The sequence below is a fragment of the Bombus pascuorum genome, chromosome 13 (genome assembly GCF_905332965.1).
Source record: "Bombus pascuorum chromosome 13, iyBomPasc1.1, whole genome shotgun sequence".
Classification (NCBI taxonomy): Eukaryota; Metazoa; Arthropoda; class Insecta; order Hymenoptera; family Apidae; genus Bombus; species Bombus pascuorum.
In genome coordinates, this window is record NC_083500.1 from 7,725,174 (window position 1) to 7,743,202 (window position 18,029).

The window sequence follows — 18,029 nt, forward strand, 5'->3', positions numbered from 1 at the left end:
CGTCTGTAGGTTTGCTGTTCGTGAGCTCACGGTTCGTCGTCTCGGCTCTTTTGTCAAAGAACAAAGGTAATCGAGTTTCCCCAGGAATATGGGAAATTTGTTGCTCTCCAGTAGTCTCACGCGAGACAGAAACGTTTCTCGATCCCTTTTCGAACCGTACCTGCTTTCGTAGGATGCGCAGAAATCCTAGAAAATTTTTATTCCAAGGGCCACGGGGAAGGGTCGTGTCTTTTCTGCCAATAATTTCCCCCCCATCATCAATCTGCCTGGGAATTTCGATGATTTTTCTTTTTCCGTGTTTTCTATGGACGGCTCATTATTTCCATATACGTTTGATAATATAAAAAAAGAAAGGCATGAATTTTTTATAACTAATTTCGATAAGTAGAGGAAGATTAGTAGAACTCCTCTCAAAAATAAAATTTTCGATTCGTTTAGGTGAGTTGAGTTTGATAAATTGAAATTCAGAATAGTCGAAAAGAAACATCGATCCATTATCAAGTTCTTACGCTTCGTTAGAATAATCGAAGCTCGTCTGTTTTACTGAAATTAATCAAACAATCGCAATTTGATTAATCTGGATGTAGGACGTCATTTCATAAAATTTATATTGAGTAAAAATAAAATAAAATATATTCCGATTTTATTTGAAAGTTTAATCTATTGTCTAATTAATATACTTCACTAGAATTATTAATATTTTATTTTTCATTCAGCTAGTCGAACCTAAACAACTTGACTAATCTAAATCAAGATTATTATTATACACCAAGGCCACCGTATATTAATTTATCAAGATCTCGATAGCCTGCAACACAGAATCGATCGACCTGATTCTAACACATCTCCGCCATTAATCGTTGCCCCTTAACCGCCTGAAATAAATTTTCAACTGGCTCGATCGGGCTTCTTGGTCTCGTTACCATCTCGGTATCGAGAGTTAAAGCGGCTCCCAGTTTCCGGGACAACATCAGGACACCAGATAACGACATCATCTTTCTCTCTCTTTTCGACTGTTTCAAAGTCCATTTATAAGATTCATTAAAGTTTTGCCGGTCGTTACCATTAATCACAAAGCGGTGGGATGCCTGTTCGTGCGCTATACACGGGGAAAATAACTTTCCGCTTACGGGCGTACGAATCTACTGACCCCTTTTTGAAATATGAATTTTATATGCTAATGGCGGCTCGCTTCGGCGAGTTACTTCGGCCGCTTACAACCGTAGGCGTTTCAATCTTCCGACGAAAATTCCGGCAGCCGAGCAATTTCTGTTCCAAGGGGTGGCTGAATAATAGAAAGAGCCGTACGGATCGAATTCGCCGCGATTTACGATCTATAAATTTCGTTTCTCTCTTTCTCTCTCGCTTATTTGTAATCCGCGTCGAAATTTGTTTGCGATGAAAGTTTTTTGGTAGAGGCGAGACGTTAGAAAGACGAAAAGTCTGTGAAGCCGAAAAGAGCGCGGGAAAGTCAAACCTCCGTTCCATTTTTGTCATTCGAATCCCTCGAAACTCTGGCAAATAACAATTCCAGAGTATTGCTACGATATGAATTTGTCTTTATTTTAATAACAGCAACAATATGGTTACGTTTGCGTTTACATTTGCTGGGTTGATCGTTTAAACTGCTACGATCTTAAGACTTTAAGATCATTTTACGAACGAGCAGGGAAATTGAAGTTTTATTAATCGAAAAATCAAGTTTCAACCCATCTCTACGTCTTGCTTTTCCCAATGGAACCGCTAATCTTTCCCGAAGAACGTTTTCTCTCACCCTAGGAGAATTTGTTCCAACGGTCTTTACGTAATCTTCGATAGTCGAAGAATCTTTAAGGGTGTCATAAGTTGACAGAAGACGTCCGGGCTTATTCTTCTTTCCCATCAGGCTATCATCATCCGTCTTCTTGACTTCCTAACGATGAGTGGAAGAACATTTTACATGGACCTTATGAAACTTTTATCCATGGTACACCTTCCTTCTTCGCGAAAAGGGAGATCGTTCCTATTATTATTCAAGTTTGCTATACACATAACTCGAGGTAACCTTTATATTTTTATTATGTGGGTTGATTTGGGAAGCGTTTATTCATGAAAATCTAATTGATCTTTCTATTTTAATGTCCCTTGACTTGAATCAATAGAGTTCAAATGGGAACAACTCGTCAGTTTCAAAGTCAATTACAGCCATTTTTTAAATGTTCGATAGTACTCGAGGAAATTTTGAATTTGATTGTTTATGTATGTATGGAAGCGTCAAAGGAATTTTTATGTATTATTTACAAGAAATTTAAAAGTGCAAGAATGCACATAACCCTTGTGATAATATCTAATAGATAAAACAAAAGTATAAATTCCAAATATTCGCAGTCTAATAACGATTTCAGTGAAAAATATATCACATGAAAGTTGAATTGTTTCAATGGTGATGTAATTTGATTTGCTTGAAACTTATCGATTTACCCAGTCTATAGAATAGTTTCGTTCTTGTTCGCCTGTTCAACAATAGAACGTTTGATAGACTCAGTTGGTAATAGAACCGTTGAAGGAGGTGATCCTATAATTGTTTTAAACAGTATAGATCATATCCGTGGGACATGGACACGTTGTTTACCCTTCGAGCCCTTTAAATCTCTGACTAACCTAACTCAATCCATACAACTTTTCCTCGTCTCAGAGACCATAGAAAGGAGACATTTAAATCTGGCTATCCCTGTGGGAACGTCCGGCGTCCACGTCCCGGGGGTTTGTCGTCCGGTGGGAAAAAAACAATGAACTCGTTTCTGACTGGTCCAGACTCCGCTCTGGTGTCGATCGTATGAAAGGAAAAAAGAAGAGAGCGACTAACGTTCGAGGCTTTTTAAAAAACCAAAAGGAAAAAAAGGGAACGATTTACGTATCGAGAAAAAATCGTTTGGTTCGTGAGACATGATCTCAACTGGTTCCTCTCAAACAATTTTCTTGTTAATCCACGTACGCGAATCGAGATTGTAATTGGGACTCGTTTGACCGTTGCATCGGCTTGCCTAATTAATGTTCGTCTAAATTATAATTAAAAGTATTATTTACATATATAAAAATATAATTTTAATTTTAAATTGTCATCACTGCACTTTTTAGTAGTAAAGTGATATAACTTTTTGTAGTTATTGTATACATTTTGTACTTATTGTAGTTATATGTTGTTACAGTCCCATAACTTAATTTCAGTATGTTTACCGAATCTGAATTTAATTAATTACTTTCCAGTGTGTATTTAATTAAATAATAATAAAACTTTCATTCAATTTTCAAATTAAAGGACAGCAAATTCTAGTTCAAGTAGATTATTAAAATCCTTGGCTTCTGTGATTTGATCAATTTTGTTTATCAGATCTGACTATGTTTTGCTGGAAATGGTACAAGTGCAATTTCCAACATTCGCCAAGGATATTCCCTCCACCCTCTCGTTTATCAAAAGCAACATCCTTTACCGTGCAGGAAAATACGATATATCCATACAAACACCATTTCCCTAAACGAACGCAAATTCTGCTTTCCAACTATCCTCCCAACCCCAACACGTTGTTACATAATTCATAACAAGAACAGACTTTCTTGTTCAATCCTCTGGCTCCTCATCCCCTGGAAAGTAATAATTCTCAACTTATTTAATCTCCCTTATTCAGATATAATACACTTTGTAGACTATCTTTTTAATTCTACGAACTCTGCGTAAATATTTATATCTAATTTAAATAAAATTTTATTTATACCTTATCGTTGCACACTCCTAAATGTGACATTTTCAAACATTCGATACTCCCTACCCGATGTTCACTATCAGACTTGATCTCCTTTCTACCACTTCGTCCTCCTCCAAACACCAATTCTCCCATAAATTCCCAAGGAGTATCACCATGATCGTTTAATCACGAACGATGCTTATCCCTAAGAGTGCTTTAAAATATCGATTTAGATTCACAAATTATTTAATTTTCAACTTAGACCCAACAATTTTGTGATCCAACTATTCACCTGTAGAAGCACATCTGTTTAGAAGTGATTTCTTAAGAGTCAAGAATCTCATATTAAATATCCACTGCGAAACCTAATTTCATTTTTTTCATCATTCCATTCTCCTCGAAACATCTACCAACTCTCCCATCAGTTTCCCAAAAGGTATCCTATATCGAAATATCGTTTAATCGAACACCATATTCCGGATGTCCACGGTATCCACGTTCCCAGGAATAGGTGAGCAACGAACTGGCCCTACCTGACGTCTCGTCGAGGGTTCTCAGAAGGGTGTACTCGTACAGGGGTGTGTGTGTGTGTGCGTATATATATATATATGTATATATACGCACAGAGTATCGTTGGGCACTATTACAACGAATAAGAGAGAAGGGAAGAGAGTAAAGGAGGCTCGTGCGAAATTCGATGATTCGCAGGAACGGATGACGGGGTGTGTAGCGACAGGTAGTTCCCATGGGAGGTTCATGGCGGAGGATTCCCACAGGAACGAGACGCGAAACCGGGCCACGAGACTCGAGGCGAATTCCGGTCGGCGATTCTCTTTGATTCTTTCGCGAGGCTCGCTTTTATCGAGTCGAGAATCGAGTTCTATGGCTTTTCACGTATTCCGCTTCATTTATGTGTTCTCTCTCTCTCTCTCTCTCTCTCTTTCGATCTCTGACAAAAATTTATCGGCAAACTAAGGATTTTTATGCATTTATGGGAGACTTAAAACTGCGAAAATGAATAGAATCGTATAATCATAGAATCGTGAAAGGACATACAAAATATCTTAAGTATACTTGCTCGTTGTAACATTTAGCGAGTGAAACAAATCTCTGATTAAGTTTTATTTCCTTAGCTGCGTTGAGAAAACATTTAATTTGCATAAACGTTCGCAGTCTACTCATCACGAATGTTTAGCTGTCCCTCAGGAAGTTTGTTCTGGTTTTGCATAAATCATTTAAGCGATCGTTCTCTTTTTACCTTCCTCTCTTTTCCTTGCTTTTTTTAAAATCAACGTTTGCGAACTGGGGAAAAATTCTCTTCTCTGTATAAACGATAATTCGTGGAAATTTGCCAGAGGAACGACGTACAGTCGCTCGTGAAAGCACTGGAACATTTAACGTAGAAAGTTTTTATCCGTATATCGTATGTGTTACGTAAAAAGTTTTGAAGTTTCATTTCGATTTATTGAAATTTCTTCACCCGCAGTTTTCGTATATATTTATAGATTGGTTTCAAATTTTATCAATACGACCACGATAGATGTCACAACTAATTCGACTGCAATCGACAGTTAATAGACTGCAGGAAAGGACACAATAAATCAAATTTCATATCTTCTACGGGGAAGCAGTCAATCAATCCCTTCTTAAGGCGATTTCCAAATTATCTTTTTATTTCGTGCTCTAGAAAATTTTCAAGTTATTGCTGATCATAATAATTACACCTTTGGTATCTTCCAAACTTATCAGTTTCGTTTTCAACGGTCTCACCTTTTAATTCAACAGACTGTTTTCTTTCGAGATTACCATATCAATTAAAATCTTTCTGTTTAATCATAACTTAAGACCAAAGTCAGGAAATTAACAAAACTGTATCTATTACATGTTTCTCCTGCGAACCTCATATTCATATAGAACTTCATAGAATTTTCCTGCAAACGACATGTTTGTGATTCTTCAGGATCGCGTTTTTAATGACTGGTTGCGCTTCCTTGAGAACAAACGTTTCGTAAACATAGCAGTACAACGAAGAACCACAAACACGTCATCTAATAACTATCCTGAAGCTTCAAAATCTAAGAAAGTTTCTACAAGTGTAATACTTTCACGAACCACTCTCGAAAGACAAACTGCAAACTGGATTGCTAAACTTTCAAAATCCCATACTTCGTCACTACTTGCCCCCGTACCTTTATACATACATACACACGCAAATGCATTGCTGAGTCTCTGCGCAGATGCCGCGGAGAGGTTGCTGACGTTACTGGGCGTGGACGAGGATTTCGAGGATCTGGTGTCTTCCTCCGAGGACGAAGGTGTCGAACTGGATGATCTCGACGAGGACGAGGAGGACGAAGACCAGCGCGAGAACGTCAGGCTGTTGCATCAGTTGGCCGCTTCTTTGGCCGAGGAATTGAAGCAATCTCATCAGAAACAGACTTCGAACAGGCTCCTGGCCAGAGGTGATCCCTTTGATAGGGATCGAATGGAGCTGATTGGGACGAGTTACCTGGAACACAGTTGCCTTGATGAGGTCGAAGACCCGAAAGGAAGCAGCTGTTATCGAGACAGCGTGGCCGATAAGTGTCAGAGACAAGATTCGTCTCGTTCGTTTGGCAAACAACACGCGATCTTCGAGCCTTATCAATGTTTGGAGGGCCGTTTGAGGATGGACCAGGAGAGAGATGAAGGCAACAGCGACGTCGAGCAGGTTCCAGCGTCCTGGAATGCCGGCTGGGATGCCTGTGCTACGGAAGCCCTCAGATATCTCGTGGAGGACGAGGGACTGCCGCCTCATCATCCTACGGTCTTGGCGATGAAGGATCATCTGGAACTCCAAAGGGAACGCGCCTTTGCTCGATACACCACGTAAACGAGTCGCTCTGATTTTTATCGGATGAGGTACTTGTTTTTTTTCTCTTTTTTGTTTATTCTTAAAGGGAAGCCCGTCTGGCTTTTACCGATAGGAACGCTCCCACTGATGGAGAGCAATCGCGAGCCGAACAGAATGGAAACGAGGGGGTATTTCCTGTTCGGAAATGGAGGTTGAAAGATGAATGTGGGTATGGATGATCGGAGGTGGCCAGATTCTTGTGGAATTAAGGAAGTCTTTGGTAATAGGTATAGTTATGGGTCCGGGGTGAAGGAATTTATAAGAGGATTAATAACTATGTACATTATCGGTTGGGAAGTATTAGGCCACTTACTGAGTGAATTTGAAAATTAATTGGAAGATTATTAAACGATGAGATTGTTAACAAGTGATTAGTAAAGCGATTAGCTTTGAAGATTGTTATTTGGTTTGGAACCTACGTAGACATATGAGATATTTTTCTAAAGTGCAAAATTATCTCAAGTTCGTTTCGTATATAACTTTTTTCTTAATAACGTGTTAAACATGTCCTTAAAATATTACGTACGTATTAAAATGTACTTTGTACGAATATTTCTTATAAATTCTCAAGTACAAAATCATGATCAATTAGCAATTTTCTTGATAATTTGAACCAGCTATCGCATCTTATATCGAACCATAAAGTGTCCTAATATATTGATCAACTCCATAAAATGGGAACTATACAAAAAAATAATGATGTTACAATCGCTGTCTTTTAAGTCATATTATTATTATAACATCTTATAATAAATAACTAATGGAAATAAGTCGTTTATTTTTCGAAAATCAAATACTAATCACGTATTTGTGTGACAAAATTGAGATATTTAAATTACTCGATTTAAATAATTTAGATAAAAGCCGGAGTTGATCAGTTTGGCTTTCAAGAGGCTCATTTATGAACAGGACTGTATTTACCTACTTTTCAAGAAAAACTTTTCAAGGAAAATCTAGAAAAGGTTAAAACGTTGATATTCGACTTGTGAGATATCTTGAAGTTTGGAGTTCAGCAGCGAATTTCAATGGTTATACACTGGAAGCCTCGTGTCCCACATTCACTTTTCAATCATCTCGAGTGGAAGCTTCGTGATCGTCCGCACCTTGGCGATTTTGCTCGAGCAGAGAAGTTTCTGTCACAATAAAAAGAAGGAAACATGACGAAACGAAGAAGGAGAATCTCTTTCCATTCAGAATAAAATGCATTCACCGTGTGTTTGTAAAGTGAACGACGCTTTCATACGGCGCACCGTGAGAGAGACACTGTGCTCGTCAAGTAGATTCGAACTTCTCCATAGATTTTTCTGGAGGATGTGGCTGTGGCTTCGTTCCGGGCAACTTTTTTTCAGGACGAGTTTTCTCGTCGAGCAATTACCGTGAGAATGTCGCGCGACTGATTTCTTCATAGCTTTGTCGCACGTCAAAAGTGAACGCCCGCTCGTCAATCCCTTTCTACGACCTTTCTCCTCACCTGAAAATTAAAAATTAAGTGTTAGATCGTGTAATAAGTTCGTTCGCATTTCCTTAACAGAGCACCAAACTTTTATGTAAGATTACTTTTATATAAGAGCTATTTAATCGCCGATCTATCCTTTGCAATTGAATCGAGCAACTTATCATATTCATGTAGTTATTTAATAACTGATATTCTACTCACATTCTTGATGTTATTTAACGATTAGCTGTGAACAAAATTTTCCGAGCACCGAAATAATAGAAGGAAACAGGAATAATTTCACGAAGATCCAAGAACGTTGTTCTTCCTTCGTTACTATCGTTAGATAATAGAATTATAAGCAATATTTATATTATATCACTTGTCATATATCAACCAGCTAATATAGATAACGTTTATATAAAATTCCTGAGAATATTCATCAGAAGACAGATGAACTTGTTACACGATTTAATAAATAATCAACCAAAAATTCTAAAAACTCTAGGCTAATTAATACTAAGTACTATACTCTTTGAAGAGTTGAGATTCACGTTTGACGAAGGCTTCCAGCGACAAAACGATTCCGTTTTTTACTAGGCATTGTACAGTCACTGATATATTCCGTTTCTGGCTAAAAGACGATCGTGGATCGATAGATCTGCGATTCCTCAGGTTCCTACATCGATGATACAGCAGAAGGAGGATGAACTTAACATCCAATGGCGCGTACAGATTCACGTGTTTGCATTCAATTACCAAATCAGCATACTTTTCTTTTTCATTAATTCGTCCAACTATAAAGCGAGCCACTTTTTTTTATCATTTTTTTTTCTTTAGTAGCACAATTTTGTACTGGTTTTCATGTATTGTCGTTAATAATATTATAATCGCCATCCTTACTAGCATTATCGATTATTTTTCTTTTCCATTTTTTACTATTATTTTTTTTTATTATTTTTTTATATTATTTATTGTACCCTTATCGTGTTAGGCTAAGGAAATAAAGTTCTCTCTTCTCGCACGCTTTCGATCCATTGGACGTTAGATTCACTCCACGGAAAACGAATGTCAATAAACGATGTCAATAAGAAGGGGTTCATACGCTGGATCGATATGAACGAGAGAAAAAAAGGGCTGAACATCCCATGGGGCAGAATTTCTTAATTAATGTCGACAAAGAGAAACCTGTAGATTTTTATCGTGTATCGCTTTCGACTTTTTAACCCTTTAAAGTTGCAAAGAATGAAATATCATGTTAAACAATATATTAAAGAGTTAAATTATTTTTAAGGATACGAAAATAATTCGATCGATCGAATGATCAGGTCGATTGAAGAAATTTTAAATTTGATAAAAACGATTCTCTTTTATATTTGTCTTTTTCCAGAAAAGTGAACAGATACATTTCATATAGTGTCATGCACATTTCGACTATTTTAAACAATATAGTGATCGTGTTATGTTCTTTCTATTACCGCGGATATTTATATACATATGGAAAATCTTAGTGTTCAAATATGTACATAATGTTCAAAAACATATGAACTATACAAAGTGATATTTATTATGATATTTATCAAACTATATAAGTTCTATTCCTTTGGCTTTATTGCCCAATCCAAATTTGCTTGAACATCTGCAGTTTAGTGCGTCAGTTTTATCGATATCGACTGATCTTGCACATTTGAAGGGTTAAAAAGCGAGGAGAGACGTCCGTTGAAATCAGAAATAAATACTCCTAGAACAAACTTGTAGGTTATTTTACCGTAACCGTGTGATAATTCGAAATTATCAAGTTTTTTAATCGTTCGAATATTGTATCGCATTTGTGCCTGTTTTCTCAACATTTTCACCAAAAGTTTACCAAGTGCCTCCGTTTAAGTCAGGCTCGTAAATCTTGACTCCATAAATAGACGGTGGATTTTTATGCAAATTCATATTTTTGAAGATAAACATGAAGCAAGTAGAACTCTCGGTAGAAAATTGTTTCGCCTGCCAAATATTATAGGAAGCAGTATACGTTGAACATTTTATACATTTTTTCATATTACGTGCACTCCGTGCAGTTTCCATATAAACGTGTAAAAATCTGCGTAAGCTATAATCGTAAAACTTACTGTAAATCCTAATTTCAAAACAGAAACGCTCAAGAACTTACGAAAGAAAAAGGAAAGGAAAAACAGTGCAATGCAATGTTCGATCGATTCCGATTAAAAATTCGTATACGATCGAGGGATCCAGTGTCGTCGATGGAGCGACGAAAATATTTAACGCTAGCTAATATCGAATTCTAAAAAGACAGTTCGTCGATTAGATAGGTTTATAGAATATTTCTAGGTGATTAAGTCAGCGACGAATCGTTCCTGGTGTACGAGGACAATTGTTAAACGTCGACATTGGATCGATGAAAAAGTCGTAAATCGGAGCATAAATTGTGGCGAGTGATTTTCGATCGACGATCGAACCTCGATCACGAATCACTCGTTCGAAGAATCAGAGAGAATTTTCTGCCACGACCATCGATCTCGTGGACACGACGTTCCATTTCGTTTATTTTTACGCTTTAATCTTTACGATGCTATGTTTCACTATAATTAAATAATTACTGTGCATGCAGTTTCATTGAAAAATTCGATTTCAATCTATTACAATCCGCTATAACTAGACTGCTAGAATACTCGTGCAGCTTTATACTTTCACACACATGATTTAAAAAATGAAATCGAAGAGAAGAGATCTTTTCTACTTATTAAATATTGAAACAAATATTTATACTCTTTATGTATCTTTACTATTTATCGTACATTTTATGTATTTTTAAATGCTATGTGTATTCTATGGACTCGTGCACAGTTACATTTTTTATATATACGTCTACTTATAATTTAAGTCCACTTATAATTTATATTTTTCAACGTAAATATCGAGGACGACTGGACGCACTATTATTTTTGTAACTAATAAAATTGCGAACGAATATTTCATGTAAAAGCAGTTTGATTCCATAATGGGTGATTTAATGAAATACTCGAATGTTTTTCAAGTTCTTAATTACCATTTTTTTTAGAATAAAATTATTAATAGCTAGTTGCACATTCCAATACGAGTTTAACAATATGTGTAATATAGCATTGAAACCATTGAAGATGGCAATTAAGAGAGAAATTCAGATCTTTAATTAAATTAGCTTTATGAAATCAAACAACTTTCACTTTCATCGAACATTTTTCCCTATCTTGGATAATTTGAAATATTGTGCGAATATTAAAGAATCTGTTTTTTTCTTTAATAATCGAGATTATTCAAAAATGGCTGGAAAAATGAATCACGCAGCGTGAAGATGAAATCGCGTGCCTCCTCTGAACGACAACTTCCTTTAAATATTCGCGATGAACACGTTTCCACGAGATCGAGCGAGGATCGACTCACCACTTGTACATATGTGTAATATATCGTTTTAACTTATATACGACTATTGTTACTTTTACAATAAATCATTGTAGATAACATTGACCAGTAAATAAACGAGCGCTAAGTTAATTAAACTCTTTTTTCATAACTCCATTCCACGGTGATTAATCATGCATCGTTATTAGACTACAGATATTTATGTAAATTTGCATTTTTATACACATAATTTACAAAATGGAACTTACGTAGAACATTGTCTAATTTACTGGATATCGTAAAGAGTGCTGCATCGAATATCGAAAAGAGTTTCAATGTTTTCTACATTTTTTCATATTACGTGTACTCTATGCATCTTTGTATGCTCAAATTTTCTATGAACGCATAAAAATCCGCGGTTTGTTTTCTACAGTGCTAACAAAACCTCAAAATACATACACTGCTGACTATAAGTATTAGAATATTTATTCGTTATATTTATCAGAAAAATTAAACGAATTTTATTTCACGTAGTATTCCACGTTGCAAGACGCGTATGTGTGGCACGAATAAAATTACAGATGCATAATAAAATAAGTAGAAAATAAAAGTGAAAGGCATATATGTATTTGTATCAAATATCATCAACTGACCTAATTCTTATGGCCGTCGGTGTACACAAAAGGTTTTCACGGTAAGTATTGAACTATCATACCTTTCTCAAGCAGAGTACCTCCAGAAATGACATTGTAAGCAACGATCCCTTGTCGTCGAAAAACAATTTTCCAGATAATTTGTCTTTTCATCTGCCACAAAGGGACAGACGAAGAGAACGTCCTTTCAGGTTGTCCAGCTCTCGAAGAAGTCGAGAAACGTGTATATTGTACATTATCGAGATTTCGAAGGGATCCAAGAGAACAGAGAAATCCAGGAAGCTTCACGGAGGCTGTGGGCTGTGGACACTAGAAGAACCCATAGGAAGGCTCTATCTGGCACGCGACCAGGTTGAAAAGGATCCCATGGGCAGGTTTATCGTGGCAGCTTGCCTCGGGGATCTCTCTACGCCAATGGGGCATCTGGTGTCGGTTCGTAGCACATGCCATGCATCTGCTCCGTCGAGGTACTTTTGTTGTCTTCGACGTTCGTTCGGCGAAAATAAGTCCAAGCTGCTGTTACCAAGGGAATCTATGCTCTTTCTCACACCGAATCGTTCCTCCATCAAAGATTTACCGATGCTGATTTATCTTCACTCGAGATTTTAATTAGCGATCGATTAAAGAAACCGTTGGTCTCGATTTGAATCTCCCGCCGATTCTAATCGATGACCACCTTCGTAGCATTTTCGAGCAGCAACGGTTGTCAGATGAACGAGACTGATTTTGTAGGGTGGCAAGGAAAGATCATATCAAGTAATTTTTCGTTGAAAATTGGAAGATCTCGTGGATATATACGAAGATAAGAATTTAAGCTCTCCTAATTGGACACGTTTCTTGATTCTCTCGAAGGACATCGTATCTCGTATCTCGAAGATTGAAATTCTCAGAGGACGTTCGATTTTTCGATATCGCTATTCCGAAACTTTTTATTATCGTTCGAAAATTTTCGTCTGGCGATTTCTGTTTCAAAAATTTATAAATCTTACGGGTACGCTTTGCGAGAGTTTTAAGTTCTTCTTTGGAATATAATTGGACATGTTTCTTCATTTTCCTGGAGAAGACGCAAACTTACGTATCTAGAGGATTTAAATTCCCAGAGGGGACAATAAATCCAACGTCCAAGTTCTCGGAATTGCCATTCCACTTTGCAATCTTCATTGAAAGTTACGAACAACCACTTCTGAAACTTTCTGCTATCGTTCGAACGTGGCAATCTCTATCGAGACTTACGAAGTCCGATAACATCACTTTTTCCACTCATCTGACATTCAATGTTCAAATAGCCTGTTTCATAAATATTTCTCCGAGACGCGAATTCGAGACGCGAATTCGAAACGCCTTCTGCACGATCATTTACTAACTAATTCGATTCGATTACCTATAAATAAATATAAATCTACGTGTCTCCGTGTACTGTAAAACGCTGTAGCTAACGCTATAATACCATGAAGGAGGATTTACGAACCAATTGCATAATTCATTCTATAGCGTACCCCGCTATAGTCGAAAATCCAAAATCGAATTATCCAAAAGGGTGCTGATCGTTGGCCTATGCTTCTCGCGAGTTTAATTCGCCCCCTCTTAATTCCGACGATCTCTAATCATCCCCGGGAACATCCTGCCGGGTGTTCGAGCTGGCTGATGCCTTTTTTTCCACACGAGATCGTTTCGATTTTTTCGACTGGCTACAGTGTGGCCGTGGACGAGAAGGCAGAGGGTGGTCGAGAGGGGAGCGAACAGCTGTTCCTGGTTGAACCGTCAGGTGGTATCCCCGTGTTCGTCAGCTGCGGGGGTGAAAATACGAGAAAGGGTTGCGAGTAGACTCGTTTCTGCCGATCGGCCACCGAATTCCCCGAAATAGGTCGATTGGAAAACTTGAGACACGAATATTCGTGGGATCAGGATTCCTTCGTTTGTTTTTTTTTTAATATCTTTTTTTATATCGACAGCGGTGTAAAGTAGCTGGTGGCAGATGCCTGGAACCTGGAAATATAGAGTTTCATGGGCTCATGAATGAAACGGAGTGTGCACGTTTAAATTCTTTAAATATTCTTGGATACTATTTGTTGGTTGAAACGGTTAGGGGATTGATTCTGTTAGATCGATTATTTGAACGATGGTAAAGACATTATGGAAATATCAGGGTCTATGAGTCAATAAGCGAAATGCTACAAGCTTGGATCCTCTTAATAGTTTTGGAGATCACATTGATTGAAACGATTAGGAAATTGATTTCTAAAATTATTTGAATGAAAGCAAATATGAAAACATAAAGTTTCATGGGTTAATAAGTGAAACGGAGTCTACAAACTTGGATTCGTTGAATAATTTTGCATATTACATTGGTCGAAACGATTAGAAGATTGAAATTATAAAAGGATTCTATCGGCCCAACTATGTATATTTGATAAATTTGTATCAATTCATTTATATCGAATTAACACTTTTTACAAAGATATTCGAACAGACCAGAAGAAAAATAGTTTCAAAGGGCATCGAACAAGAATATATGAACCGCAGCTACGATATATAATCCCGTAATTATTTCAATCAATTTACATTCAAATAAACAAGAAAAGATTTTTGGGAGTGCAAACCGACCAATGCAACGAGAGATAAATTGTTTCTCCTGATGAACCTAAGATGTTGAAGAATTGTATACACTGTTTTACAGGTGCAGCACATACTTAAACATTTTTTCTCCCATCTCGAGCAGTTGTCTCGACAATTGCGTTCATTTATCTTCCATGGAGGGACGAAGATGTTTGTGGCTTCTGGAAAAAGAAGGTAAATACTATCGCTATGAAACACGAAGAAGCAAACGATAAACTCCTCGTCGTTAACTAAAGGTAAATTCCATCAGAAGCTTGGTAAGGAAGTTTGTTTAAAAGATCGAAGGCAGATCTGCTGATGCATTTACCCTTGTAATGTGCTAATTAAACTTGGGAACCGGTTACCAACATTCTTTCCAAGACCAATTGCAGTATCAGGACTGTCGATATCGAGTTGGTTTCCTTGTTCGTATCGCATTTGACGAAGCGTGCGTGTCTTCGGCTACATAAAGTTAATTAGTTCAATATTTGATAGCGGACACGCTGATAGCCAGAGTAATTGAATGCGTTATCTCGCTTCTCAAATTTTTTCAATTTTTTAAATTCCAAGTTATTTCGTTTGATGTTACGGAACTTGGCAGATCCTTTGTGTGGAATTTTTGTTGCCTTTCACCGAACGTTTCGAGCTTCGTCAGCCAAGGATCGAGGAGCCTAGGTGTGTGGCACGAGCCAGGCCCTAATCAAAGATCACTGTTTCCTGGCAGATGTTTCTGATTTTTCAAAATGTGAGAGGGGGAGTCACCTTTCTTCTTTCTTGATATTTTCAATGGTGATCTTCTTATCGCTTTTCCTGGAAATATTGGGCATAAATTAGCTGTGGAATTTTTAAAATATTTAAAGACGCTGTTGAATAACATATACACCGTTTCTTTTGATGGCTTATATATATATAGCGTTTTCTCCTTTCAGCGATGATTTCCTTTTATTTATAGTAGTCTAATAGCCTACGACTTTTCATACTGTATAAAGGTACACATTTAATAAAATCTGACCATCTATTTTTATGTAATATGAATTTCAAAATATATCGATTACCGAAGAACGCTGTCCATAGACCGCAGATACCTATGCAATTTTATGTTTCTACAAACACAATTTGAAAGATAAAATCTAAGCAGAAGTTTGTTCACCTGCTAAATACCATAATGAGTACTGTACTTTGGATGTTTTCTGTATTTTCACATGTTATGTGCATCTGCCACAAGTGCATACGAATCCACAGTCTATAGACTATTATGGCAATGAATATTTCGAATAATAATGCCGAAAAATAAACGAAGCAACCAGGAAACAATGTTGAAAAATGCCACGTTGCGGTGGAAAGGTGGGCCAAGCTTCACGACACGGTTAGTAGAAACTGGCAGCAGATGTATACTTCCGGCAGCTGTAAGAGTGGTGTCGTGTGCCTTTATGTTGCACGCGCCGATTGGCCATTAAAGAATAGGCGCAGCTGGGGGATTTGATGATTTCGAATGGAATCAATTTTCTGACCCAACTGATCAATGTATCGTCCTTCGTCTGTAATTTTGTTTAAATTATTACAAACATTCCTTCCGAAATTCTACACGCTCGCGATGAGAAGTATGTCGGTATAAATTAACTTCTCAAGTTTCCATAATTAAATTTCAGACGAAATAATTTAGCGCGTGGATGCTACACGGGAAGAGAGAGGGAGGGAGAGAGAGAGAGAGAGAAAGAGAGAGAGAGAGATAATACAATATACGGATGGAAGTTTGTACAGAGACACACGTGATAATTTATACCGGGTTTTTATCGCGCCAATGGGAACGTCCAACTTTTTTTTTAATATCTTGCAACTCGCTGCACATGCTGGAACCATCTGTCGTTGAACAAAACTTTTCACTTTCGTAGTTACGGCCGCGAGACTTTTATTGCCGGCGTACGCATCACATTTTGTGTTTTAACATCTTCATGCTTTGCCTCTTTTCTCGAGCTGCGAGGGAAATAGCTTTCGCGTTACATTCAAGACCTGCAGAAATATGTCTGAATTGCATATTAAGCTGGAAAATGATTGTAGTAGTGAATCAGAGAATTTTTACTGGATATAGAAACTTTTAGTTGTTTTCTTGGTAGGAATTATCAAACTCGGTACAATTATGAATCTGTTGTTCTTATAATTGCTACAAATATGCAGTTGTTTAACGTTAATTGATGATTGCTGACAGATGATTAATGTTATCCTTCGTTGAAATGTAGATTCGTCGATACTAGAAAATTCAATTATTTGAGATTACAGGTAAAGTACTAAAACTTGCACCAGAGAAACTATAACAGAAATACACGAAAGAACATGTGTATCTGTTTAAACGTTTTGCCAAGAAAAATCGTGCAAATCCTCAAGAATGTAGTCTCGTAACTCTACAGAAAGATTACAAATTAAAACAAGAAAGGGAAAGAAATTTTGTAAGAGAAAATTACGAAAGTGTAATTATTTATTTTTAACATATTACTTACTTTTATAATAGTCTATGTTAATATACACATTTAGATGCACGTGTTACAAATCAGTAGTCATAGTGTTAAATTCTGCTTCTATAAAATTGGTTGAGACGACTAATATAAATTCATATAAATGAATATGGAGGTACGAGTTAAGATCACTATTAAATTCCTGTAGATATAGGGACATATAAATTTTAACTCTGTTGGAATAAGCTTCAGAAGCAACTTGATTCGCCTTAAAAAAATCGAGAGAATTAATTTGGACGGTTTCTCTCACAGAGAAATGGCTGAAAGATCCCGGAAGATCCGGGCATATTGTGCATGGAAACAGCAGCATCTCTGTCCAAACTATTCTACGCTGTAATTCGAGTGATTTTATCTCGTGTCTGCATCGACGTGTTACGATTCTCGGACGTGGCAATTCAGCCAATTTACTCGATTCCCCCGACGTTCCACAATGGCTTGCCAGAAGTCCCCATGACAATATCGTGGACATCGTGGAATGCAGACAGATCGAGCTGAACCGACACGTTCTCCACGCGAATTCACTGCCTTTTGTCGCAATATATCACTTTGCGGACCGCTTGGACAGTAATAGAAAAATTATGGCTGCGCAAATTACGTAGTATTATAAATGAAGCAAATATTTATGAGATATCGATAGAATTCCTCGAATATTTTTCTAATTTTTCATAGACGAGATAATTAATATTTGAATGTTTGATGATTCAGATCTTGGAGATGAGACAGTGATTTTATGACAAGATATAAATTAAAGAAATGTTTATAAAATATCCATCAGAATACTCTTAAAATATATTTCTGATTGATCACTAAATAAGTTATGATTTGAAAATG

The 18,029-nt window shown here is 37.0% G+C and overlaps 1 protein-coding gene across 1 annotated transcript in view; it reads left to right on the plus strand.

Annotated features, from left to right (window-relative positions):
• LOC132913358 (uncharacterized) overlaps positions 1-11,598 on the plus strand; it is a 35,747-nt gene extending 24,149 nt beyond the window's left edge. The window contains exon 3 of the mRNA XM_060971642.1: positions 5,960-11,598. Within this exon, the coding sequence (XP_060827625.1) occupies positions 5,960-6,594 (635 nt within the window). The 3' untranslated portion in view covers positions 6,595-11,598. The remainder of the gene's footprint in view (positions 1-5,959) is intronic.
• Positions 11,599-18,029: the final 6,431 nt, after the last annotated feature.